The sequence below is a fragment of the Chelonoidis abingdonii genome, chromosome 1 (genome assembly GCF_003597395.2).
Source record: "Chelonoidis abingdonii isolate Lonesome George chromosome 1, CheloAbing_2.0, whole genome shotgun sequence".
Taxonomy (NCBI): Eukaryota; Metazoa; Chordata; order Testudines; family Testudinidae; genus Chelonoidis; species Chelonoidis abingdonii.
Genome location: NC_133769.1, coordinates 147,012,050 through 147,039,912, shown reverse-complemented (window position 1 = coordinate 147,039,912; position 27,863 = coordinate 147,012,050). Strand labels below are relative to the sequence as shown.

Below are 27,863 nucleotides of genomic sequence, written 5' to 3'. Positions count from 1 at the left end.
CAGGGAATAATACACCAGTTTATTACCTCAAATAGAGTTTGGACACTGCATTACAGCTGAGGTTTCAACACTGCTAAGCGGAGTAGAACAATTACCTCTTGTATCTTACAAATGATTCTCCTGTTAATACACCCCACAATGATATTAAACTTTTTTGCAACCGCAACACATTCTTGACTTAGATTCAATTTGTGATCCAGTATAACCCACAGGTCCTTTTCAGCAGTATTATCACCTAGCCAGTAGTTGTACATTGGATTTTTCCTTCCAAAGTGTATTACTTTGCACTTGTCTTAATTGAACTTCATCTTGTTGATTTCAGACCAATTCTTCAATTTGTCAAGGTCATTTTGAATTCTAATCCTGTCCTTCAAAGTGCTTGCAACCCCTCTGGGTGTGGTGTCATCCACAAATTTTATGAGTATACTTTCCACTCCATGATCCAAGTAATTAATGAAAATATTGAACAGTAACAGATCCAGGACTGACCGCTGTGAGACCTCCACTAGATAGGTCTTCCCAATTTAACAGCAAACCATTAATAACTACTTTTAGAGTATAGTCTCAATCAGTTGTGGACCCATTATCACAGGCTATGTCCCTGTATTCACATCCTGCACACAACTGTAATAATCTTTGTACAAGGTATGCCTTGTGAGGTATCATTTGAAAACTCATAACTTGGTCAGTGTTGTCATGGTGAAATATATGTAGCAACCCTGTATGTGAAGTTATAAGATTTCCCTGTATGTTGTTATTAGTACATATTCCAAACCCCAGAGCCCTGCCAGGCAGAAGTTGGGAAACAGGATATATTGCTACATTTATGAAACTATAGAAATGTAGCTTTGGAAGAGATCTCTAGAGGTCATCAAGTTCAGGCCTCTGCATTGAGACAGGACTAAGCGATAGCAATTTGTACTGTAGTGCTGAAAGTTCAGGATTCAGGTGTTGCTCATGATGTGGCAATTATATATAATAGAACTTATTTTTTCCATTCTAAAAAAATAAATTACATTTTCTAAAATTGCTAAAAGAATATTTCCATTACAGACTGAAGCACTCAAAATTAGAAAATGCAAAATTATGATTGCCTGTGCAAACTTAATTGAGCCCGCTTGTGTTTCATTACAATGCAGTCTTTAATGACATAATCAAAGGCACCTATAAATAAGGGACTTCCTAACCTCTGGGTGCTTGACTTTGCGACCACAGTGACATTCTTTTAACATAGTTTTCAGAAGTAATTATGTTAACATTGACCAACCTTATTCATAAGTATTTCAGACTGTGGGGTTTTCATCACTTTTCTCAAAAGAGACTATTCCACAGTATAAGAAATTGTTTTTATATGTAGTTTAACATTTATATTGAAGCAGGTCAATGAAGTTGGACCCATGGTACTAGTCACTGTACAGATATGTAGAAAATTCAGTTGTTCACTGCTAGAATATGAAATCATTGTTGCAACTTCCTGCTGTCAGTGCTTCAGTTTCACATAATTGTTGCATACACAAAGCATACAAGGAGCCTGGAAATGTATAATGACAGTGTAATTAACTGAGAGAAGAAAATAGTGTGCAGTTTCCCATATGGTCAGTGATTGATATTCAGTGTTGCTTGGTGCAGGACATAAAAGCTTTCAACTGACATTAAAAAAGAAATATGCTCAGTTGTAATTCATATTAAATAGGTACATTTATGCTGACGTAGAGCCAAATGAATTGGTTCATAGAATTTCTTTTTTATTAGAGGAGATTTTCCATTTAACAAGCGGCTGTTAAATGGGCTTTACTGTAACTAGGAGTGTTACAAAGAGTTTTCATAACATAATACATTTGTTAACTTGTTTAACCTGCTGTGCAGCAAAACAACAACAGTAGATCAGCTTCTAACAGATGAAGCATCCCAGCTCAAGGTGGCAACTCTGCAAATTCAAGGGGTGAATTCTTTTTCCCTTTGGAATGTCCCCGGTTATGATCGCCATGAATACTGTTATCTTCCTTGTGCCAGTTCAGTAGTCTTTTGCCGAGTAGCCCTCTTTTCACAAATATAGCGATATTGGCCTGTACAGTTATGGGAGAAGGCTTCTCCAGCTTTGAAAAGTGCACATTTTTCTCCAGGCTCTTGTATTTTTACTGGAAAACTTTTAAAAGAAATATTTTACTGTCAGACACATCAGACTTGGTGAAATCACAAACAAACTTATAAAATGCCTAAATCTTGGGGATAGATGCCAGCCATATACAAAGAAAGAAATAGCTTTGAGATGGTTCAGGACCCTAGATAAGCAGAACTGATTAAAAATATGAAAATTGGGGGAAGAGCTGACTAGGGCTAGACAGACTGGAGGCTGGTTTTGAGCAAGTTTCATTCATTCCACACAACTCTGGTAATGAACTCCAATCCTGCCTGGCAGGCCCCCTGCCATTCCCAGTCCTGGGTGCCCCACATAGACCTGCCAATGTCACTCAGTCCTGCCCTGTGGCCCTGCTCAGATTCCAGTCCTGGGCTCCTCATATGGCTTGTATCACTGTGGCCTACTTCTCTTTTTCAGGGACAGACTTTGATCCCCTTACTCACATAGGTGAGTAGTCACTCACAGCAGTAATCCTGCAGATATTATTTGGATTATTACTAATGTGGTTAACTGCTCATTAATGTAAATTAGGGGGTCATAATCAGTCTCTTAGTGCTGGCTGAAAAGTCTTTCCTCTGAGACAGAGCTTTTAGCCTTACCTGTTATATGTAACTTATCTCAGACACGTATGTCTAGCAGTCTGACCCACCTAGGGCATTTATAAAAACAGCTTTTTTTTCTTCAGAATGATTTTCTGACAATAAATTACTCAACCAGTTCTACTTCGACCTTAATCTCTGTGCCTCAGCTCCCCATCTGCAACACAAGCATCATGCCTCCCCCTCAGCTCACAGCAGTGTTGTGAAGATAAATTAACCTATGTTTGTGAAACATTTGGATACTATAGTGATGAACACCGTAATTCTGCCTTCGTGTCTGGCACTGAATGCAGTCAATAAGGCCTAGGGGCATGGATTGAACTATGGATATAAAGCAAAATATTGCACATCCATTCCGTGCACTGACTGAGGCAGCCATCCTATGGAAATACAATAGTATGTGGTCATGTAACAGGGGTAGTCAGTAGGAGGACCATGGGCCAAAACCAGACCTCCAGATGCTTTTGAATGGATGGCAAAATCTATTTATTTACTCATTATCATTATTGTCACTGCAGTGTCAAAAATGTTTCTCTGGAGTCTGGACTTTGACCAAGAAATTTGGACCTTAACAAAAAATAATTGACTACCTCTGCATAATGCTATGCACAAGGGGAGCTGAATTAAGTTTGCACAGGAAACCTTAAGTCTTGTATTTTCTAACTTTTTTGAGTGCTTAAATTTGCAACCCTAACAACATTCTTGTAATGTATTTGTGTATGTGTAATGTGACTTTATTACTTTCACCCTTTAAACCCTGCTCCGTTTGGACCATTCATTAACAGCACTTCTAGAAACTCAATAAACAACTCCGATGGAAATTCAATAAGTGATAACTCTGTTTGTGCTTCAAAAAGTCTGTGCTGTGAAACCATGGATTCAGATAGCTCAGTCTGAATCTTCATGTTTTAATCAATAAAATAACAAAAAAATCCTCACAACAAGAAAAACTCAGCTCTGTAATCAAATCAAAACATACATCCGACAAATCAAAGGTGTCCAGAGAGCCTCATCCTGGCTTCCAATCAGCAAACTCCACTCTCTACTTCCAAGAAGGAGCTCAGCCCACATATATGAGCTTTCTGAGCTTACCTAGACTCAGCTGCACCTGATGGCTTGGACTCTGAAATCCTTGGAGGGATTAAACAAGCCCTTTCCCCATACCGTCTGACTCAATGCCTCTTTCTAGAAGAAACATCAGGTCCAGGTGGGTCAGAACTGTGGGACCTACTTGGGGGTATTGAATAATCTTTACTCCCCTTCCCACTGACATAGTAAAAATTTGGCAACAAATACACAAGGATATAAAAATAACTGAACAATTTCTAGGTGTGCCTGAGACTTACAAGTCAGTGGGGTGGGCTGTGTCATCCTGCCACACCCAGCCATGACCAATAGCCGTACGGGATAGTCCAATCCAGTGAAATGAGGCGTGAGACTTTATGAAACCCTGTGTGGAAACAAAAGCAAATAAGCTCAAACCCTGATATGAGTTTGTGGATATAAGGGATGGGAGGGAAGCTAATAAGTCATGCTCACAGCCAGTATGCTGGCCAGATGTTGGCCAAGCACATTAATTATCCAAGGGAATTGCTGTGGAAGGAGATGAAACACTCTCTTCATAATGAGCAGAGAGCGCTAGCCCAAGAGAAATCTTGGGCCCTTTACTGAGATAGTAGAAATGCCTTTCAGTCTCTTGCCACACCCTCACCCCCCCTCATGTAGCTGTACTGAGCATTAAACCTGAGACCTGGTGTCATCACCCTTCCTTTAAGCCCTTCAGGTAGTTTTAGAATTTTTATTCATTCCCTTCTCCGGTACCCAAAGTCTGGTCAAGCTCTCTTAGGAAATTGTGCATGGAATACAACACAGGGCAATTTAGTGGACCATATTATCCTGACAACATGCCCATTCATTTTATAACCATATTCTATCTCCCCATCACAGGGATATATGGAAGGTATAGTTCACAATATACAGGAAACAAAACAACAGGGTATATTCCTTACCAGCTCTTTCTTGTTCTCTATTTTAAGCAGTAGGGATCCCCAAGAAGAGCAGTATTCTTTACTCTTGTGCCATGTTTTCATGTCCTTAGAAAAATGGTAACACTTCTCTCCATGCTGTATCCAACTCTCTGGGCAAGGTCTGCGTTTATCTCCTTGAAAAAAAAGACATTATAAATCTATCACATTTTTGTGTGATGCAGTTTCATGTGAGGGGTCATAACATATTAGCAGCACTGGCGTGTTTGTGCACCACCATTCTATACTGGAATAGAGTCTTCAAGTGGCACATGTTTGTGATTTGAAACTAAAAGTAATTAATTCTACTGCTGAATCTGTGTGTCTCAGGTTCAGCTGATGCATTATCTGTAGTTGGCCATGAATTTGGGACAATTAGAAAACAAACATGCAGAATTCAAGAGGAAGCATAGACTCACCCTCCTTACTTACAGGAGGCTAGCACCATTAATGGAACTAGGGCAGGCACCATCTGCCCCAGAGAAGAACTTTCATGCAACCAATGTAACAGAGAAGAGACTGAACTGCAGAGTCACTGTCTGATCAAAGGTCCAATATATGTTCAGGTGCAACTAAGAAACATCCCCAAATTATCAGGAATGATAAAGATTTTTCCATTAAAAAGTGAAAAGGAAAAGCTGGACCTAAGCCTGCAACTTACTTTTTATTTATTTAGTTATTTTAAGAATGACACCAGGATTTCTTTCATTTGTCATCTTTTAGCACTGTCCTTGGCATGTGCATCTGCAAGCATAGTCCTAAAATGGAAGAGCTTGATCAGTGTATGCTACATCTCACCAGTGTACTGACAATGTTGATCCACGTAAATGCTGACCCAGTCTTGTCAGTGAATTGCTATTATTGATGGTCACAAAAATTGCAATTATTTGTGGGCCCTATGAACAATAGAGGGAATGAGAACACCCAAAAGAAAACATTGTATGTGAAATAGGTGACATGAACCATAGATTATTAGAGGCAGAAGGGACCTCAGGAGGCCATCTTGTACAGCCTGCTGCTTAAATCAGGGCCTAACCCTAGACAGATTTTTGCACCAGATCTCTAATTGGTCCACTCAAGGATTGAGCTCACAACCCAAGATTTAGGAAGCCAATGCACAAACCACTGAGCTATACCACCTCAGTTTGCTCTTTGTGGGACACATCCTGTCACTCCCAAAGGAACAGGAAGGACTTTGGTGACAAACTGGAAACAGATATGCCCATGTTACAAACCCCTGAAGTTAGAGTCCCAGGGATCATAGAGTATAACCCATGCTGGATGCCAACATTTTTGCATAGAATTATTTGCGGCTTTCAGTGTTAACAACAATTAGATCAGGCCCTTGGGTAGTATGTGCACAGGTGAACAGGAGTCTAATGAAACACAAATGTTATTTTATAGGCTATAACAGAATAGTGAACCTGAGTTGCTACCTTTCATGTTCATAATATTTGTGAGGTTTGTGTTCTTTGCTTGGAGAGCATCTCTTTGCTGGTGGCAGATTTCCAGTGTTTTCTGCAGTTGGGTGATATTATCCATAATTTCACATTGCTTGTTGAGGGATTTGTTCTGCAGAACTAAAATTCAGAATAAATTCACGCAACTATACCACTTGTAAATTTTGAAAGTTTTCACAAGTTGCCTTTTGTTCTATAGGTCTGCTTAGAGATATGTTTAATTTTTCAGATTTTTTTGGTAGCAAAATAGTAAATGCTATTCTGATATTAAAAAAGCACTGGGTGGTTTTTAAATGGAACATATTAAAAAACAATTGGCAATTTAGTTTGATTTCTAATCTCTGGTATGGAGGCAGTGAATATTTTAAGAGACTGAAAGACTGTCAGTTCTTAATGGCTGATTCACCACTCTGTTACTCCGGTTTTGTCTCATCATCACTCCAATGAAATCAAAACTAGATACACTGGTGCTGCCAATATCCAAGCTAAGTAGCAAGGAAAACAGGTAGAGATTTAGGTAGAATGAAGTAACAGGAGTTGACATGGATATGCTCCAAAAAAACCCCTAAATAGGGATAAAATCCATTTAAAATCTTGCTAAAACTCAGAGGTACAGCACACAACATTGCTACCATGAAATCCAATCAAGCCACGTTGCGCTGGATGAGAGAACCTGAAAAATCTGATGCCTTATCAGAAAAGATGGAGAAATCACTGGAAGGAAGGAAAGAGCTCTCCATAAATTGCATGACATTTTTAGGTAATTTTCAAGACTCTCCCACTTTCTTGTAACACTTTGTAACACTGGAAAAACATGTATAAATAAGGACTCACCTACCGAATGCATTATATAATTGATAGACAGTTGCAAAGGAAGGAAGGAAGGAAGGAAGAAGACCTAAAAGAATAATCTTGAGTGCAACTTTGAAATCCACTAAGGAAAAGGTTCAGAAGAAAAGATGAAAGGTGAAAACATTTAACAATAACACTAGACAAAAGAAGGAAGGAATTAATTGATGAAGAAGTGTTACCGAAATGTCTGCTTAGCTGAGAGCCAATGACAACCAGACAGGGATAAAGAAAGGTTTCTTTATTTTGCAGAAGAAAGGAGAGTTTTGTATTTAGGTAAAATGTTTTCAGGGTACAGTGGAGGGAGAAGAGGACAGAAAATGAGGAGGAAGAAGTCCTCAAGTTTCTGCACCAGGAAGGAGAAATAGTGAGAGTGGGGAAGATTTCAGCATGGAATCAAAGGCCACAAATAGATGACAAGAGTTGTAGGAACAGGATTCAGTGAGGGTGGACAACTAGGGTTATATGGCAAGGAATCCAACCACTTATAACACAAAAATATCCCATCTTAACAATGTGCTTCATTTCTAGGGGAGGAAACTGTATGGGAAAAGAGAGCAAAGTAAACTGAATTTAAGGACTCTGCCAAGTGGAATGTGGATGAAACAGGCAGATGAACACAATTATACATAATGAAAGTATAGAAGAAGATGAGATCAAATGATCATGAATAAATAGCCATTTTTCTGTTGCTGGTTCACCTGGAGCAAAAGACACATCCAGTACTGCCTCATGTACCTGGAACATCTTCAGTGACATGCCAAGATTCCAATGGGTTGTTGTGGAGTTTAGTGAAGTCAGGTACTAGTGACTTGGTGTTTAAAATCAGATACTGATCATTGGCTGCTTATTGACCCAAGTAAAGCTCTCCATGATCTTGTCAAGACTACAGTTTTTGGATGTGTCCACTAAAATATGTTGATTGACAATCAATGAACACCACATAACCAAAAATCCAATCTAGACAAGGACAATAATCTCTACTCTCCATCATCGTCTCTCTCCTGATCCTCTAGTCTGCACAGATCCTGAACATGATTTTTTGTACAGGGGTTTGTGGGTCATGAACAGAGGAGATGAAGAAAATGAAATACATCTGGGAAAGGCAGCAAGAAACACGGACAAACAAGCACATGAACATAAAGCAACACTGCAAGGCATAACACAGTATTGTGCTCCTCACAACAAAGTGCTTCTGCAGCAGGGAACCCACAGCAACCTTTTTGTGTGAGTGGGAAATTATAGGGCATGGGGAACAGGAATCTGTTGGAGAAGAGAGGAGGTAGAAACTGCTTTAGTCTAATTACAGGAATTGGCTGAGGAGGATGCAAGGTGCTCAGTGTATCTGGGCTTGTTTGTCTGTTGCCATATTCTTCTGTCTATCTGTGAGTTTATTTTGTTTCAGTGCATCATTTTTGGGTCCTGCTGTGCACGGATTCCCGTTGCAACTTCCCCAGTAGTCACAGTTTTATAGCCTTTCCCTAAGAGGGTTCATGACTTCATTATTCTCCACCAAGTGTCCAATACAATTATATGACCAGTTCATCTATGGTTAGTTTGTCATTATTTGGTGATTTCCTGTAATTCCCAAAGATACAGAAAGGAATCAGGTGATGCCTATTGGGAATGGATATGCCTATGTCTCAAACCCTAAAGCTAGTGAGCCAAGGATCATTGAGTACGACCCCTGCTGGGTGCCCAACACTTCCCGCAAAGATTCTTTTGTAGATTTCCTTGCTCTAACAATGAGATCAGGGCCTTGGGCAGTTTGTGCACAGGGAGAAAAAAGCCCCCGAGAAAGCTCTTTTGTTAATAAGAACAAGGTGAATGAAACAAAAATCTTACTCTAATGCCTATAACAGAATATTGAGCTTCAACCGATACGTTTAATGTTCACAATATGTGTGAGGTGCGTGTTCTCTGCTTGGAGATCATCTTTTTGCTGGTGGCAGATTTCCAGAGTTTTCTGCAGTTGGGTGAGGTTTTCGAATAATTAATACTGTTTGTTGGGGTTTTCATTCTGGAGAACTTAAATTAACGATAAAGTAACAAAGCTGTGCCACATAAAACTGAAACTGCAGTAACCTTTATTAAATCAATTGTCTTTTGCTCTACAGGTCCACTAAAATAGTAAAAGAAAAAGACTGATTTTGTAATCTGACTAACAAACCATGTGCAAAATCATTATATAACCAACATGGATTTTTAATCTCTGTTAAACTGCGGGAAAGGGTAGTGCTACTATCCCAAGCTCAACACACAGAATAAGTTTTGTTCCATGTTAGTTACCAAAATGAGGTACCACTTATACAGATTGTTTTCAAAATATGATCATGCTTTGAGCTCCACTGGGCTCCTCCTCAGTGGGGCCTTAATAAGCCTATGGGCTCTTCTAGGCTTTTTTGCCATGGCTCCTTTTTGTCAAAGAAGGAATTTAAAAAGTATTATCTCCAAAATGCCAGCCATGTCGAGCACCAAAATTAGCTGTTTGTCAAGGCAGATTGTGCTGATTTGTGATCCTCCCTCTCCTTTCTTACATGAAGAAATAAATAGTTAAAGTTAACATTTAAATTATCATCAGTGGGCATCTGAGTTAACACCTCACTGAGAAGAATGGAGCAGCTCATCCCTTTCGGGGCTATTGTTCCAGGAATCACTTAGGCATCTCTGACATTCATTTTTAAGGTTTTCTTTGCAACTATAATAATAGATCGACTTTTTACAAATGAAAGCCGGGATTCTGCAAAACTAAATAGCATCATCTAAAAAACAATCATTAGGGGCCATTCAGATGAGAAGGCACAATAGTGACACAGGAAACTATTTGCACAACATTGTCCTCCTCATAAATAAGCACTTCTACAAGAGGCAAACCACAGCAATCCGCTGAAGGGAAACTACAATCTCCTTTTAGTCGGAGTGGGCAAATTATGACGTCAGGGATTAGGGAACCCATCTGAGTAGAATAGGAGGTGGGAAATGATCAAGTCTAGTCATAGGAGACAGATGAAAATGCAAGCTTGTTATTATATCTGAACACATGGTTTCTTCTACATTTGAGTCGCCATGGGTATGGTTTTCAAATTGTCTTGAAATTATAGTGTTGATGGTGAAGATAAACAAGTATAAGCACATGCCCAGTTGTCTGTGGCAGAGCGACAGGTCTTGAAGCTTTCTGTAGTAAACCCTATTTGTCTCGTTGAATTTGTGAATCTCTTTCTCTCTCTCCATAGGGCCAGGTCTAGCATTAGAAACTTGCAGTTTAGTAATGTCAGCCTTGGGGGGATTTGCAAATATTTATTTACTGACTAAAGTGCTAGTGTAAAACAGCTTATACTGGAAAAAAAACGTGTTTTGCCATAAACTTATTTGCTTCAGGGACCCATTAACTGTAACATCAAATCACCTTTTGCCCAGTATACACCTTCATTACTCTGACCGCATTGCGATGTTATATATATACTGGGCACCATTTCTAAGTGTAGATGATGGACTTTATTGATGAGTTTAATCTTGTCACAATGTTCATAGTTAAATTCTTTTGTGATTAATACTTCATGCAATTCCAGTAGTTATAGTTTAAACGACATTTCCTTTAGTGTGTGTTTCTAACTTAATCTCCACCAAGTGTCCCATAAAATTATTGATTACATCAGCTTTGATTAGTTTGTCTTCCATAGAAACAAATCATCGGCATTTGATAGAGTTCCACATGTGAAAATATTAGTTAAATTGGAGAAGATTAATATGAAAACTGAAAGGTGTAAGGAACTGGTTAAAGAGAGACTAACATGGGTCGTATTGAAAGGTGACTGTCAGGCTGGAAGAGGTTACTAGTGGAATTCCTCAGGGTCAGTCTTGAGACAGCTTATTTAAACTTTTTTATTAATAACTTCCCACCAAAAGTGAGAGTGTGTTAATAAATTTACAGAGGACACAAGCTGGGAGGTATTGCCATACAGAGGAGGACTGGAATATAATACAAGAAGATTTGGATGACCTTGTAAATTTGAGTAATAGAAATGGGATGAAATTTTAATAGTACAAAGTGCAGGTCACGCATATAGGGACTAACAACAAACTGAAACTATCAGTTGGAAGCAACAGAGGAGGATGGCTATATTGATTGGTCACAGATTACTAGGAGCCATCAGTGTGGATGCAGCCATGAGAAAAAGCTAATGCAATGCTAGGATACATCAGACAGGGTATTCCAGTAGAGACAGGGAAGTGTTAATACCATTAATACAAGGCACTGGTGAGACCTTCATCTGGAATACTATGTGCAATTCTGGACTTCTCTGTTTAATGAAAAATGAATTTCAAACTAGAATCGCTGTGGAGAAGGGCTACTGAGATGATCAAGGAATTGAAAACTTGTCTTATGAAAGGAGAACGCAAAGAGCTTGGCTTGTTTAGCCTAACTAAATAAAGCTGAGAGGAGATATGATTGCTCTCTATAAATACATCAGAGGGCTAATCTACGTGATGGAGAGGAGTTATTTAAGTTAAGCTAATCAGAAGAATGGTATGATGAGGTTGCCTAATGATAGCAAGTGCCCATCGGCGACTGCCAGTAGCAAAAATCCCCAATGCCTGTAGATGGGACAGTATATGGAGAGGGCTCTGATTTACTATAGAGCATTCTTTCTCAGGTATCTTTCTGGTGGGTCTTGCTCACATGCTCAGGGTTTGACTGATTGTCATATTTGGAGCCAGGAAAGACTTCTCCCCTGGGTCAGACTGGCTGAGACCCTGCTGGTTTTTTGCCTTCCTCTGCAGCCTGGGACATGGGTCACCTGCAGGTTTAAACTAGTGTAAATGGTGGGTTCTCAAAGTCTTTAAACCATGATTTGAGGACTTCAGTAACTCAGACAGAGGTTAGGGGTTTACTTCAGGAGTGGGTGAGTTTCTGTGGCCTGCAATGTGTAGGAAGTCAGACTAGATGAACTCGATTGTCCCTTCTGACCTTACAATCTATCAGTCTATGAATCAAATGGGTATAAATTAAGAAGAGAGGTACCAAGGCATAACTGATTACTGAGGATTCCATACTTTGGTAAAAAACTGTTTTTGAATGAACAATACAGTGTATCCGTCTAAACTTACAGCACTTACTCTTTGAGTACAGAATACATTATCTGAGAATATACAGGTAAATTTGTTAAAACAATGGAGCTATGCCGATTTACACCAGCTGAGGATCTGACCTACTTAGTGTCTTCTCTGCAAGTACTTACCCTTAGCACCCAGGACACCTATTGTTACCAACAAAACCAAGCAGAAGATTCCAAGAATCACTAAAATGAGCTGCAGGTATGGAGGCAAGGAGGAAGAATCTAGTAGAAAGGAGAAGGGAGAAAATCAAATAAAGTGAGCCCCCTATCCTCAGAATCTGGTGTCAGATTGAAATTTCTTTAGGCAGTATATGTGACACCTGGACAGAATCCAACCAACCAGGACTAAAATAAGAACACAGGGAATGCTATACTGTATCAGAACAATTGTCCTTCTAGTCTACCATCCTGTCTCCAACAGTGGCTAGTACCTAATGTTTCAGAGAAAGGTGTAAATCCCATATAAAGGACAATATGCAAAAACATCCCTGTGGAAAAGGTTTCTTCCTAACCTCAGGTAGTCAGTGATTGACTTATGCTCTGCAACTTGAAGGCGGTATATGAAAAAAACAAAAAACAAAACAGTAATAGTTTCCATTTATTACCTGTGTAGCTAATGAAAGTGACTGTAGCAAATAGACACTTCTTAGTGGCAGATTTATGACTAGCACTGACTGAAAGATAGAAGTTCATGAACATTTTTCATTTTGTTTCAAATTTCTCATTATTTTTATTGTTTTCATGACAAAATTGAAAAAAAAATTAACAAATTTCAGTTAGTTTCCAAATTTAAAAAAAGTGTAAGAATTTTGCCTGGGGGGGGGAGGGTTGCCCCATTTTCTGTCACCTTTTATCTCCCCTTCTTTTTCCTTTGGAAAAAAGGAGAGATAAAAGGGAGTTAATAACCAAAACAAAACAAGAAACCTCAAACCTTTAACTTAAACAACATTTTTGAAGTGAAACAATTTTTTTCTTTTCAACACTTCAATTAAAAAAAGAAAAATTTCAACCAAAACCAAAAAATCAAAATTATTTGGTCAAAAAGCCATTTTTGTGAAAAACTTTTGGATTAAACACTTTTGATCAACAATAGTTAAGATCTCTCTGTCTGCTATAGACAGTTTGGGCCCAGATTTGTTATCAGCTTCCAGTAACAGAACATTAGCAAACACTTGTAGAATATAGATATTCAGGCCTGCCTGTAGAGGCCTACACTTTAAGACAGTAATTCTCAAACTTTTGTACTGGTGACCCCATTAACATAGCAAGCCTCTGACTGTGACCCTCCTTTATAAACTAAAAACACTTTTTTATATATTTAAATGCTGGAAGCAAAGAGGTATTTGAGGTGGAGGCGGACAGCTCGTGACCTGCCACGTAATAACCTTGTGACCCCCTAAGGGGTCCCGACCCCCAGTTTGAGAACCCCTGCTTTAAGAATTTAGGTGTATGTTTATCACTTAGCTAGCTATAGAGGTATAAAACAAAGAATCAAAATCACAGTCCACCTGTGTATGGGCCTTCTCTCGCTAGGATAGTCTGAGGCCTTGTTCTTAGGCTAAGGTCTTTGACTAAGCAGCAGGGGCAGCCATAAACTGGGAAGCGAACAGTCACATCCTCACATTCCAAACCAGTCGATTTAAATAAGATGCTATTGGGCTGTTAGAAAGATGATCCAGTCCTAATAGTGCCCATCGCCATCAGATAAAGAAACAGATCTTAAGAGGGTTAAAGAAAACATAGTTTGATAGCATCCTGTCTAGCAAGAAATCACTTATCAATGGTTGTTGTTGTGAAACCCTCATTTCTGTATTGTTTCATCTTTATGGCCCTCACTTTTCTATTGTTAATCTGTCTGGTTCTCTAATTGTTTCTGTCTGCCGTATAATTAATTTTGCTAGGTGTAAATTAATTAGGGTAGTGGGATATAATTGGATAGAGAATTATGTTACAATATGTTAAGACTGATTAGTTGAATTACAGTAAAATGATTGGTTAAGGGATAGCTGAGAATATTACTATATAAACGGGTCAAACAGGAAGTGGGGGGAAGGGAAACTGGAATCATATTTGCTAAGCGGCAGGGAAAATGGGAGCAGGGACGCAGGCAAGGGTCTGCGGCCTCAGAGCTAGGTAGGGGGACATGGGGTAAATGCTCTGTGGCATCAAAGTTGGGAAGAGGCACATAGGGTAAACACTCTGCAGAGTCAGACCTGGGAAAGGGGACACTGGGGAACAGACTCTATCGGTGTATAGAGATAAGCCTGACTGGTGTGAAGGGCTATGGAATATGATTGCTTGGAAACTAACCCCAATAAATGTTGCATTGTCAGTGCTTTGGACTACTGGTCTTTTGCTGCTTGCTGTCTGCATGACAAGAACCGGGGCAGGGAGTGAAGGGAAAGCCCCCTAGCAAACACACTTGAAGAAAGTTAGTTACTGGAGGAAGAGGTTTGATTCTTTACAGTGAAACACCAGCATATATAGAATTAGAAGCTTTTAAGGCATGGTACCTTTATTCTTGGCCTTCTCAGCAATCTGTCTGCTTCGCTGTTCATTAAGACTATGAAATTTCAGCTCTGAGTAGGTCTGTCATAAACAGATAGTTAAGGGTTAATGTCTCTTCTACCTGTAAAGGGTTAAGAAGCTCAGTGAACCTGGCTGACACCTGACCAGAGGACCAATGGGGGAACAAGATACTTTCAAATCTTGGTGGAAGGAAATCTTTGTTTGTGCTGTTTGTTTTGTTCGTTGTTCGCTCTTGGGGCTAAGAGGGACCAGACGTACACCCAGGTTTTCTCCAAGCTTTCTGTATCAGTCTTTCATGTTTCAAAATTGTAAGTATAGCCAGGCAAGGCGGATTAGTCTTTTGTTATTTTCTTTCAATTGTACAAATAAAAAAAAAAAAAATGTTGTTCTTTTGCTGGAGGATTTTTACCTCTGTTTGGTGTAACTTTGAATCTCAGGCTGGCGGGGGGAGTCCCCTGTAGAGCTATATGAATCTGAGTACCTGTAAGGCATTTCCATCCTGATTACAGAGATAATTTTTAAACCTTCTTTCTTTAAAGTTTAAAGCTTTCTTTTTAAGAACCTGCATTGATTTTTCCTTGGTTTTGAATCCAAGGGATTGAGTTCTAACCACCAGGAATTTGGTGGGGAGAAAAGGAAGGGAATGGTTAATCCTCTTTGTTTAAGATCCAGGAGTCTGGATCTGTTGTGTAGTAGCTTCCCAAGGCAACCCAGGGAGGGGAAAGTCTGGGGGGGGGGGAAAGGAGGGGGATGGTTTATTTCTCCTTGTTTTAAGACCCAACGGGTTTGGGTCTTGGGTTCCCCAGGGAAGGTTTTGGGGGAAACAGGAAGTGTGCCAAACACTATATTTTTGGCTGGTGGCAGCGTACCAAATTTAAGCTAGTAATTAAGCTTAAAAGTGATCATGCAGGTCCCCACTTTTTGGACGCTAAAGTTCAAAGTGTGGGTAAAAAACCATTGACAAGGTCACACCCTGCTCATTCATTTTCTAGTGGGTTATAGAACAGAGAGTTTAGACTCAAGTGTATTGAGATGGGTAATGGGATATGATGAATAACTGACATGACATATCTATGAAACTCCCATCAGAGCAAACAAAGAGCACCAGTATCTATTTTATGCCACAAATGAGCTGTCTTTTAGAAAAGCCAATCAAGGTTCTTGTGATGAAAAGAAATCATATACTAGAGCAATGAGTCCAGCGTCAATTTCTTATCACATTTTCTAATACAGTGTGGAAATTTAGTTGAAAAGGGGGCTCAGTTTTCAAAACTTTGGGAATTGGGTTCTAATGTCTGACCTCTATTTAATATTCCAGAGAATAAAATTTCCCAAACTGAAGCTGTCAATACATGTTAGTAATTTAAACAGTGAAATTAAAAACAAATCAAAAGACAAAAAATCAACTCGTTAACACTGAAGGTTTATAAAAAAAACATTAGAAAGTCAGGTTTTGACTTAATCTTTAAAAAAATATATTTGAAGGGCAAAATTTTCAAAGGGACCCTCATGGATGTTAAGCATCCAGTTTCCACTGAAATTCAAAGTGAATTTCTCTTAAGTGTTTTTAAAATCCCACTTGAAAAGTGTGGTGTGACAGTCTGGGAATCTGTCAATGTACATCTTTAATCTGAGATTTTGAGGTCTCTGTATGTTATAATCAAGCAGCAAAGAGTGTTTTGAATGTGGTGCTGGTTGCCCACTCTTCTTCTCTTTTATCTCCACATTGGACAGAAATTGCCATGGGTGGCAACACAGGGAAATGGAGCCTACAAGTCTTGCTTTGAAAAGAGACAGTTATTAAGGGCTTATTAAGCAGTGAACAGACCTGGTCCAGACCGAAAAATAGGATAGCTGAAGACTGGGAAAAGCCAGTTTGCAGGGGGTGGGACTGGAGACTGGGGTATCCCAGCAGCAGAACAAAGGAATCAGGTGTTGGTTGTGAGACATATTAACTTGAGGGAGCTCACACAGCAGGGAAGGAACAGTAAGCTTTGGACAGGAGAGAGCAAGAGAGAGGCCTGCTATTGCAGCAAGGTGCCCCTGTTTATCTGCAGCATCAGCCAAAGTCAAACAAAAGAGAGCTGTCCAGTGGCCTGGAACAGAGAGAGAGAGAGAGAGACAGAGAGTGAGGGAGCAAGAATCCGTGATTCCAGAGAGAAACTGTCGCTGTGCAGGAGACAAAGATCCTGGACACCCCAAAGGGCTCTGCCCAAGCCCAATTGCTATCCCAAGTGATGAGGAACCTGAGGAAGGGAGATGTGTAGACAAAATGATTATTTTGCCTATGATCTGTGTATAGCTCTTGCTATCTAAGTAAAGAGAAATGGGTGTTTAGAAAAGGCTATCATGAAGCAGATGTGTCTTGTTGCCTTTGTCACTGCTGAGTTTAAAACAGTAAATCTAGAGTGCTCACAGGCTGGGAGTTCTGCAAGAGGGTGTGTTAAGCTACAGGAGAGTCTCCTAAGGTGGCGGGGTCCAGCACTGGTCCTAGGGGCCTATGTTAGTTGCGCCATGTGGCCCCATTTCCATAAGGATGGATAAACAGACAGCCTACACCACGAGATGTGCCAGAGAAGCCAGCAGGGGGAAACACTTCTGCCACTCTATTGATAGCCAAGGAAGCTTCAGAGCTCCTGGCTCCAGTGCTTTGGGACTCCACAGCAGCAGCCTGGGGAGTGTCAGCACAGAGCACCTTCTAGGGCTGCATGTGTGACATATGGGAGCACCAGACTCCAGGAAAACTTAAAGTGAGGTGCTACTCTGAAAAAGTAACTATGTAAAATTGATAGGCCCTCTTCCCCAGTGGGTACGTGATCTGTGCATACTCAGGATATCATAGGGCTGCTGACTTGACTTTAGTGTCAAAAACTAAGTTAGATTTTTTTTATAAAAAATCCTTTTAGCCTCATAGGGCCAATATACGTTCAGCAGAGGGGGAACTGGTCTATTCTACTTGTGCAATCACCTGTGCATACCGATGTCTGGAATAGAATTGCTTAGTAAGTTTCCAATCAATTGGTATCTGTAGCAAACATATTACCCAACAAAATTAGAATATGCTATCTATTGTTGGTATCGTCCATAGCCAGACCCTCACTACATAATTTCTAACACTCTCAATTCTATGACAGAGAGCAAAACTCAAAATCTTCATCCCAGTTCCAGCTCTAGACAAGCAATGTGTCATATTCCATCCTCAGAAAATGCAAGAATGAAAAGATGAGTCTTGAAGGTCAACAAACCCAGGCTCCACCAAAATAATAAGAGCAATTTAAGATGAGCACCCTATACCAAAAACTCCTGGGCCAGAGACCAGAGTTCTCAAGAAACTGCTAAGAGAAGCAACATGAGTGTGATTATGTTACATAAAAAGAGTACCTTTCCCCTTTTCCTACCCTTATTTCTAACCTCTCCAGGTCCTTTTGTTTCTTTCTCTGACTTTTGTAGGGTTCAGAACATAATCTAGTTCAGTATAATCTTATTTACAGCAACCCAAATCATACCACCTCCTGATTTAATACACTGACATGAGTCATCACACTTTAGTTTTGGATCCTCACCCATTTTTCAGTCAGTAGGACTAGAATAATTTCTCAACCAGCTTCAATTAATTTTTTCAAGCAGGATTTTTTGAATGTTTGTAAACAAAGCTTTTCTAAACTCGAGATCTGATTTCTGGCTTGGAAAAGATCTTACAGCTTCGATGTACAGTTTTCAAAAGTGCCCACATTATTAGCCATTTTTGAAAATGCTTACCCTTGGTGTTTAATGGTAAAACAACCAAATACATTACAGAAGGCAAAAGGAGCACAAATGCCAATTCACATGCTGCAGGGACAGCCCATACTAATGCTAATGTTAATGCTGATTAATGCAATAGTAATGTTTATAACCACTTGTATTAAATTTATAAGAGAAAAGAGAAGACTTAGAGTCAAAAACCAACCTACTTCAATTATCTAGTTTAATAACAAAAGCTACTAAGACATTTGGTGATGATACCTGTGTGGATGTCAGAGATCCTTGCCTGGAATCCTGGAACAGATGTGTTGATATCTTCATATGGCATAAAAATATGAGAAAGAGTTTGTCTATTGTGTTAGTAGAGAGTCAACATAAAACAAGGGAGGAAAAAATTATTTGCTGTGGTGTTCCAGCTACAACTGCACAGGAAGTTCGACATAACTGGTTTGAAGTGAGCTGCCCCCTCACAAAGTTTTCAGAGCAAAAGGATTTTCATCTTTGTGAGTTAAAGCATCATTATGACCAGAGGTCAAATTAAAAAACAAAATTAGTGATACTCTTCCAGGCTTCACCCATAAACCAAATTTTCCCCATCTGAGATATGAAAATGTCACACAACTCACAGCACATTGCCTAGATGTTCAAAATATTATCCTGTGGGCTTTGCTTGGCTTTTCAGGCTTCACTCCCCCTCAGAGAAACAGTCATGGGAAGGCCAGATTAAGGCACAGATGTAATATGCATATGCCCAGTATCACAGCTCCCAGAACTGTGTGCTGGGATCAGAGTCTAAGCATTCATGAAAATATGAATTTTCCTAATTTTTATGGTTGCAAAGAAAAGGATGGAAATGTGAGTCAAGTGTAACTGATGCAGTGACTTCTACATAAATCTGCAGACAGCCTCCAGAAGAGGTAAAAGCAGCAGCCATCGGAGCCACCTGTCCCCTCAGCAACCACTAGAGCAGAGCTGGGCCCTGTTGGTGTGGGGGAGGGGAGCTGACTATTTGGGGATCTTGGATTACCTCCCTGGGTTTTGTGGGATTGGTTCCCCCGCAGTGACCTTGTCTTATTCATGAAAAAAGAAGTTTCTGAAAAAGTGTCAGCTAACTCCATTTGAAACACTACTAATGCAGGTGCATTTTAATACCTTTATAACTGGATTAGCTATTTGATGTCCAGAGCAGATGCGGTTTAGAGGTACCAACACTCTCCCACTCAAATCTGACCAAAAGTCTGTTTTAACTGTATTAAATTGAGTCTACACTAGGTTCTAAGTGGTGTTTCAAAATATCAGTGTACTCTTGTATCTGCCCTTTCCTCAGTTGCCTGTAAGACAGTGAGCATTCTGGAGCAGCAAGCATCCCAGAGCTTCTTCCTGGAGATGGGTCTCATCCCACTGTGGGGAAGAGAACACAGCTCACCACACCTTTAAAGTTGTCTGAGGGAAATGTCTGTACTGCTTTGCTGTGTCCCAGGGAAGTTATTGAAGTTAGAACATTTGTAACAGCTTCACACTTTCTCCCCCAGCTGAGAGGCAAGCTGCAGGGGCCATGCAAAGCACGGTGGGGGATAGGACAGCTTTGGTCTAAAAGGGAAAGAGAAAACAGTGCAGCATTCCTTAGATTTTATTAGAAGAAAATGTTTGCAATGTTCTCCTGGGTCCCAGAGAGTTAAAGAGGTTGGGATGACTTGCCCTGCTTTAATCTTTCTCTCCTGGCAGAGAAGAAGGCTGCTAAGGGTGAGTGAATCAGGACAAGTGGGCAGGTAGCAGATCAGTTTTTGTGTGGGAAAAGAGAACAATGCAGCATTACATTAAAGTTATCTGAAGAAATTATTGAAATTATTTGAAACAATGCACATTCATTCCAGAAAAGATATTTAAGCTACCATACGTCTCCACTTTCCTGTCCATTTCACAGCCAATAGACAGGCACAAAGGCAGGTTTTTCAGAGGCAGGCAGGGACTGGGTTCATGATGCCTATCTCCTTTTGCATTAAATCTCTCCATCCTAGCTCAAAATTTGTACATTCCATTCTTCTCCCAATCCTGGAAACATATTCCAGCAATTTTTTCATGCAGCATGAGCTCCAGCTGGTCTTTGAGATTCCTGGGGTGTGAAAATCTGTTTGGACCTCTTTCATAAATCACCAGATCCCTCCATTCAGTGATATGTAGTGGGGTTCCCATTCTCAGAAACATTTCCCTGGCACAGAATGAAGATTGAAAAGCCACTTCCTTTTTCCACTGAGGTACTTGAAATACCATCCTCCAGCGGGTGTCCAGTCTTAAAGAAGAAAATTGAAACTGGGTACATAGTCCTTGGAAGGAATCTCCACACTATCTCCAACCTCTTGAGACAGGATGAACTTTTTAAATGATTAAAACCCCTACTAATTTTTGTATCACCATTATATACCGCTGATCTTTCATTATGGGCTGTAGCAGCTTTCTGAGAACCAGAGCACGCAATGCAGAGAGAGTTACATTTCTTGAGTGTTTAAAAGGATCGACATTTTGACCTTCTACAGCAGTTATGGTATTGGAGGCAGAGTTAAGTTTTTTCTCAAAGCCAAACACATAATGTTTTCATGCTCATAGATTTTGCAGACAGTTTAGCTTCTGAAACTGAAACTACCCCAGCAAGAGGGCAGGACAAGAACCCAAGAGAGGGCAGAGGAAGGTGTAGAAGGGCCATGGGCACCTGGTTGCAGCTGTGCAGCAGAAAAATCAGGAGCAGTTTAAGAGCACTCTCTGCAGCAAGAGGAGAAAATTCTGGACTAGTTCCTGGAGGCTGAGAGATGGCATGAAGAATGAGAACATACCTCAATGGACTGGCTAATTGGACTAGTGTTTGACAGAGTCCAGCACTTTCCTGTTACTGGACCCCTCATCAACCACTTTCTTCTCCTGCTGCTCCTTCATCAGCCACCCAAGCTGGAGCAGGTATAGTCAGTCAGAACTACCAGATAACGGGGAGCATCCCCAACAAGGTAGCGCCGTTGAGCAGACTGGAGTGGCTGCTTTCATTAGCAGCCTATATACCAGCTGGTTTGGCCTTTCCTCATGGATTGGCTGGGCCTTTAGGACTCACAAGTAATTATTTCAAATGACATCCCAATATAAAATTATGACATGTTTCTACACCCCCCTTTTTTTGCTTTACATCCCACTCTCTGATCTCATTTTTGGACATGTACATTATTGGTGTGGCAGCCATTTTGATTTTTTAATTTTTTTTTTACAGGCAGCATTAGGACTGCTTGTGTGTGGGGTTTTTTTTTTCACATTGAGAGCCATTTAAAAAGTTTTAAGGTTAGAAGAATAAATAATTTATTTTCAGAAAAAAATAGGCTTTTACACAGTTAAGCCCTTTTCAATAACGTTTAGAAAGAAGAGGAATAAAGTGAAGACATAAGTATGTTAATAGGCCATTTTAGAGAAAAAATAGTTTATGCATTGACGTTATTTTGAAATAAAATCTGAACAACACACCTTTTTAGAGAAACAATGTCCGTCTTTTTAAATAAAGGTATTAAAGGTTAGTAACAGAACATGATTTTTTTTTTAAAAAGAAGAATTTGTGTGCATTTTGGTTATTTTAAAATAAAGTCTAAATGACAAAAAATAGAGAGCAATAATTGTATTTTTTTAAAATAAAGGCATTAAATACTAGTAATAGAACATGCATTTTTAGAGAACACTGGGGGGAAGGGGTGGTGATTAAACAAGACACGAAATGAGAGAGGCTGTAGAACAGCTAAGAAAGGCAAAAGACTTTCAGCCTGTTACAGACAAGGAGAGAAAATAAAGTGAGAAAGCTGCAGAGAAAGTTTTAAAACAGGAAAGGAAGAAAGCCTGCATCATTGACTAAGGAGCAGAGAAAAGAGAAAAGCACCTTAGGGCTGCAGTTGCCACTAGTCAATTACCAGTAATTCCAGGACAGTCAGCCTTTCACAAGTCATGACTCTTGGCTGAGCCAATCAGAAGCTATTCTTTAGATATGTCATAGAATTTTTCTTTCCTGAACCAACCATAATGTCCCAAGAGGCATAGCTTTTGTCCGCTGACCTGTTTACAAAATGCATCTCTTTGAGCAACTGAATGAAAAGACAAACACTGTACATAACACGTTTTTTTATAGAAATACAAAAGCCTTTTAAAAAAAATAACGTTAGCTTGCTTTTTAAAGTTTTGCCTACAAGAAAACTGCTCTAAAAACTTATTACTTGTAAACTGTAAAGAAAGCTTTAGATTTACACACTTTATACAAAACTCACACTAGCTAACTTAGAAGAAAACTAGCTTATGTAAAACAGTTGATAACACTTTTTACAGAAGATAGAATTCTATCTAATAAAGTGTTAACAAATAAACTTTTAAAATACCAATCGAAAGGAGCAGACATGTAAATTTCTTTTTATACAAAATTTATGTAAATTTAGCAGTCATCCTTATTTGTTCTTAGTTTTGTACCAGGAATTAAATTACTTCTTTTTACATAAAACCTTTAGCATTTGTTTTTAAAAATAGTAGAAAGTCCCTCATTAAAGTTATGTCCAGCCTTTCTACACCAGTTTCCCGTATCTCCTTATCTTTAAAAAACAGTGTTAGTTTGCTTTTTAGAATTTTGCTTAAAAGAATTGACCAGAATGCAAAACAGAGAGAGAGAAAGAGAGGGAGAGAGAGAGAGAGATCTACAGGCTTATCACTTGTAAATTGTAAAGAAAGCGTTAATATTTAGGGTGTAGTATAAAACCCACAGTTGATGGTTTTTATAATCTAAAATAATTTTTAAAAAACAAAAGCCATGGTTTTATGACGGCAGGAAAACCAGAGATAAGGCTGTATCCTCTGATTATGTTATTTGAAGAAACAGCCCCAACCCACCTGCACCCCTTTTCTGAGTTTTTTTTAATTTAAAATTTCATCTTTCCATGTTCTTTTTTGCCAAACATACAGATTTTAACCAGAGCAAATAACGTTTTTAAAAATAAACTTTTAGAGGTTTAACATGTAAAGCAGGATAGTGAGGATACAAGAGCTGTCCTGGACTTTAGGGGAATGTTGATAACTAACTGACATCATTTTTAGTGAAGCAGTTTTGTAGGTAGCCATTACTTGTTAGCTGTCATGCTTTAGCATGGGCAAGCATTTGACATACAGAAATACTTTCCCACTTTATGAGGCACTGGACTACCATAAATAATAAACAAGATTAACAGAAACATTGCAGGATTACATTCGTACAGATATTTTATAGCAATACCTGCAAAGCAACAATTGCATTTTAATTTTTCTCTTTTATTTATCAATTACATTCAAGGGGCCCAAAAGGATGATTTTTCTCTTTTTATATGACACTTTATATTTTACTTGTATACGGGCTGTTACCCTAGATGCTATGTAGTATTAAATAATACAAGACAGTAGATTAGGGACCTGAGAAATTACTGAAAACAGAGGTGTTATGATGACTAAAGCCCTAATGCAGAGGGCATAGGGAAAATTAAAAGGCACAGCTGAAGTGGAATAGGGCATGATTTAAGGGAAGATTTAAAGAAAATGGTGGGGAAGATGAGTGGTTCAGGGCTACTTTGCGATAGCCTAGGGGCCCACTATATTCCTCATGCACAAGCACACAGGGGCCCTTTTTAAAGGAACAGGCTGCCCATCTGCCTTTTGTTGTCGACAAACTCTAATATAATAACAAATATAATACAAAACTAAGGGTGCATCCTACTTCCCTTTTGACAACCACCTTCCTGCCCCACATCCTACTGTGACACAGACGGAAGTTTTCCCTTACCTAGCAAGAGAGGACAGTGGACTTGTGAAGCACTAGCCTTAGACGACTGGCTAAGAGAGTATTGGCAACTGTTGTAGAAAACAATATGAACCCTTAGAACAGGCCTACTTATTAAAGGTGGAATTGCCTAATTTTATCCCTCAAGGAAATGAAGAGGCTGACTCTTTGATAGTCCTACATTATAATTATATAGGAAAACTTATTCTAAGAGAAAAGGCAACCAGTCGCATACGCTTACCAAATGTTGCATTTCTCATAGAGTTTAAGGTCAGAAGGGACAGTCATGATAATCTAGTCTGACCTCCTGCACATTGCAGGTCACAGAACCTTACCCATCCACTACTCTAATAGACCCCTAACCTCTGACTGAAGCCCTCAAATCATGGTTTAAAGACTTCAAGTTACAGAGAATTCACCATATATACTAGTTTAAACCTGCAAATTTAAACTACACCCCATGCTGCAAAGGAAAGAGAAAAAAATTAGGTTCTGACACGGGGGGAAATTCCTTCCTGACCCACAGATATGGAGAGCAGTCAAACCATGAGCATGTGGGCAAGACCCACCAGCCACATACCTGGGAAAAAATTATTTGTAGTAACTCAGAGCCCTCCCCATCTAGTGTCACATCATTGGCCATTGGAGATATTTACTTCTAGCAGCTGCAGATTGGCTACACACCAGTTAGGTTTTTTGCCCCCACTGCTGCCCTTGGAAGGCTGTTCCAGCACTTCATTCCTCTGATAGGTAGAAACCTTTGACTAATTTAAAACCTAAACTTGTTGATGGACATTTATAGTCATTTGATCTTGTCTCCACATTGGCGCTGAACTTAAATAATTCCTCTCCCTCCCTGGTATTTATCCCTGTGACGTATTTATGGAGAGCAATCACATCTCCCCTCAGCCTCCTTTTAGTTAGGCTAAAAAAGCCAAGCTCTTTGAGTCTCCTCTCATAAGTTACGTTATGTGTACGTATTCCAGTTTGAATTCATCTGTCTTAAACATGGGTATCAATGCTGATTCCCCACTCTGGCATTTCGAGTGAAGAAGGTGGGGGCCCACAAGGATTCTAAAAATTAATACTGGCCACTCCAGGCTTGTATTAAACTTCCAAGGTTAAAGCTTCTCTCTGACCTTGGATTGGGAGATGCTGCCACCACTAAAGTGCAAAACCCCTTTGAATATCCAGGAAGGCGCACTTGGGAATTCCTTCCTGTGGGGTACCCTCAAGCCCTTTCACCTCCACTCTGGGAAGAGCTGAGAAATAAAAACAAAGGAAATCAGCTGTTGCCACCAGCTAACTAAACAACATGTGCACAAACCTCTTAGGACACAAAAATCCAATTCTGTTTTTTGTTTGTGTTTTTTTAAAAAGGCAAATTTTATTTAAAAAAACAAAAGGAAGAAAATACATCTGGAAACTTAGGCTATTGCTAGATTTAAAAAGAGCAAATACAAGGATTACACATCAAGATTAGTTTCTTGAGATCCAGCTTAAAAGTTGCAAGCAAAACAAAAGCACCTGAGGTTAGCACAGAGGAGTCCACAAGCCATAAAGAAATAAAAGGAGATAAACCTGATCATGTCTTCCTAGATATTTCCTGATCTACTTACACATCTGGGATTTCAAATTAGTAGTTTCTAGGTATCATACTGATGGTTTTCATATCTGGCCCAAAGCTTCTTACAGCATAGTTCCAGCCCTGTCTCTGCTTCTCTCCAAGAACAACAATAGACAGACAAAAGGGGAATCTTGTTTCAATTTCAGAAAGTTCTAGCCTTCCAAATGGCTCTTTTGGCCAGGTGTCCACTCACTTCCTTTTACCTATGCATTGCAGTGAGCCTTTTAACCCTTTGTAGGTAAAGTAAGTAGAGGCCAGCTACTAAGAGGGATTTTATAGCTGACTGGCTGGCTGCATCCATAAAAGGGAGCTACTCCCCCCTTCATTATTACAATGGGTGATCAGAATTGCACACAGCATTCCAGATGAGGTTTCACCAGTGCCGTGTACAATGGTACTATTACTCCCCTGTCTTAACAGGAAATGCATCACTCAAAGCATTTTAGGACTTCATTAGCCTTTTTCATAGCCACTTCTCATTGGCAGCTCATAGCCATCCTGTGTCCAATGTGACAAAGTTCCTCCTCTACCTTGGTGGGTCCTGCACTTTTTGGCAGATTTGCTCACCTCAGTGATCTCCCCCACAGTCTGGATCAATTCCTCCTATGTCTGATCAGAAGTTGGGAGGTTTGGGGGGAACCCAGGCCCACCCTTTACTTCGGGACGGTTCAGCCCAGGGCCCTATGATTTGCAGCTGTCTAAGTGCCTCTTGTAACAGGTGTGTGACAGCTACACCTTCCTGGGCTACTTCCCCAAGACTCCTCCAAACACCTTCTTTATCCTCACCACAGGACCTTCCTCCTGGTGTCTGATAACGCTTGTACTCCTTAGTCCTCCAGCAGCACACACCCTCTCAGTCTCAGCTCCTTGTGTCTCTTGCTCCCAGCTCTCACACGCACTTCCTCTCCTCTGGCTCCTCCCCATCTGACTGGAGAGAGCTCCTTTTAAACCCAGGTGCCCTGATTAGCCTGCCTTGATTGGCTGGCAGGTGTTCTAATCAGCCTGCCTGCCTTAATTGGTTCTAGCAAGTTCCTGACACTCACTAGTGCAGCCCTGCTCTGGTCCCTCAGAGAACGGGACCCTGCTTCTCCTGGGGCCAGGAGTAGCTCCTCTCCCTTCGACCACCCCGTTGTAGAGGAGGAGGGAGAGGGCTGCTGCTGCTGCTGTTCCTGCTGGGCGCTGGCCCTCACTGGCTCGCTGCTGCTGCTACTGCTGCTGCTGTCTGCTTCTGCTGCTCCCCTGGCTGGGCTAGACACCACCCACCCCTCTCTCTGCTATCGTTGCTCACTGGCTGGCTAGTAGATTCCCCCCCTCAGTTCCTGCTGTTACTCCATCTACTGCCCTTGAGGGGAGGGGGGCTGCTGGCCTGCTTCCCAGAGGGGGGGGAGTGAGGGACCCTGGCTCTTGTTGCTGAGGACACCTTCTGAGCGGGGTCCCTCCTGCCTGGACACCAGACACCACCACCTGGAGCTGCTGGGGCTGCTGTGGCAGTTGCTGGCGAGCTGTTGGAGCCCAGAGGAGGAGCAGGACGGAGAAGGAGACCGCCCGCTGCTGGAGACAGTGTGAAGACCACTGCGGAGGGGGTATTCTCTGGACTGAGTCTTTTTCAACTTGTGCTCTTGTGGTGGGGTTTGGACTGTGTTCTGTTGGGACACCGGGGGTGTGGCGGGGAGCCTGCCCCCAGTCCATCTGTGTTCCCTTTCACCCCCACGCCATCGTTGCCCCCTCCACCCACCCGCTGGCTGTTTTTCCTTCGCGCTTTGGACCTTGCCTCTGGGATCTGAGTTGCTCGCCTGACCCACCACGCCGCCCACTTCCATCGTATGGGCCTGCAGCAGCAGCAGCCAAACCACTGACTTTTGCACAAATGCCTGTGGGCGCACCCCTTCCCCCTCCCCTGGACTGGCCCCTTTTCTTTTTTGTCCAGCCCCAGCTATTTTTTCTTGTTCTGTTATCTTTCCTTCT

The 27,863-nt window shown here is 40.6% G+C and overlaps 1 protein-coding gene across 1 annotated transcript in view; it reads right to left on the bottom strand.

Annotated features, from left to right (window-relative positions):
• Window positions 1-1,891: 1,891 nt before the first annotated feature.
• Window positions 1,892-27,863, bottom strand: part of LOC116837071 (natural killer cells antigen CD94-like) — a 75,012-nt gene continuing 49,040 nt past the window's right edge. Inside the window, exons 7-8 of the mRNA XM_075070984.1 lie at window positions 4,086-4,189; window positions 1,892-2,146 (exon numbers count right to left, since the gene is read on the bottom strand). Coding sequence (XP_074927085.1) covers window positions 1,996-2,146; window positions 4,086-4,189 — 255 coding nt within the window. The 3' untranslated portion in view covers window positions 1,892-1,995. The remainder of the gene's footprint in view (window positions 2,147-4,085; window positions 4,190-27,863) is intronic.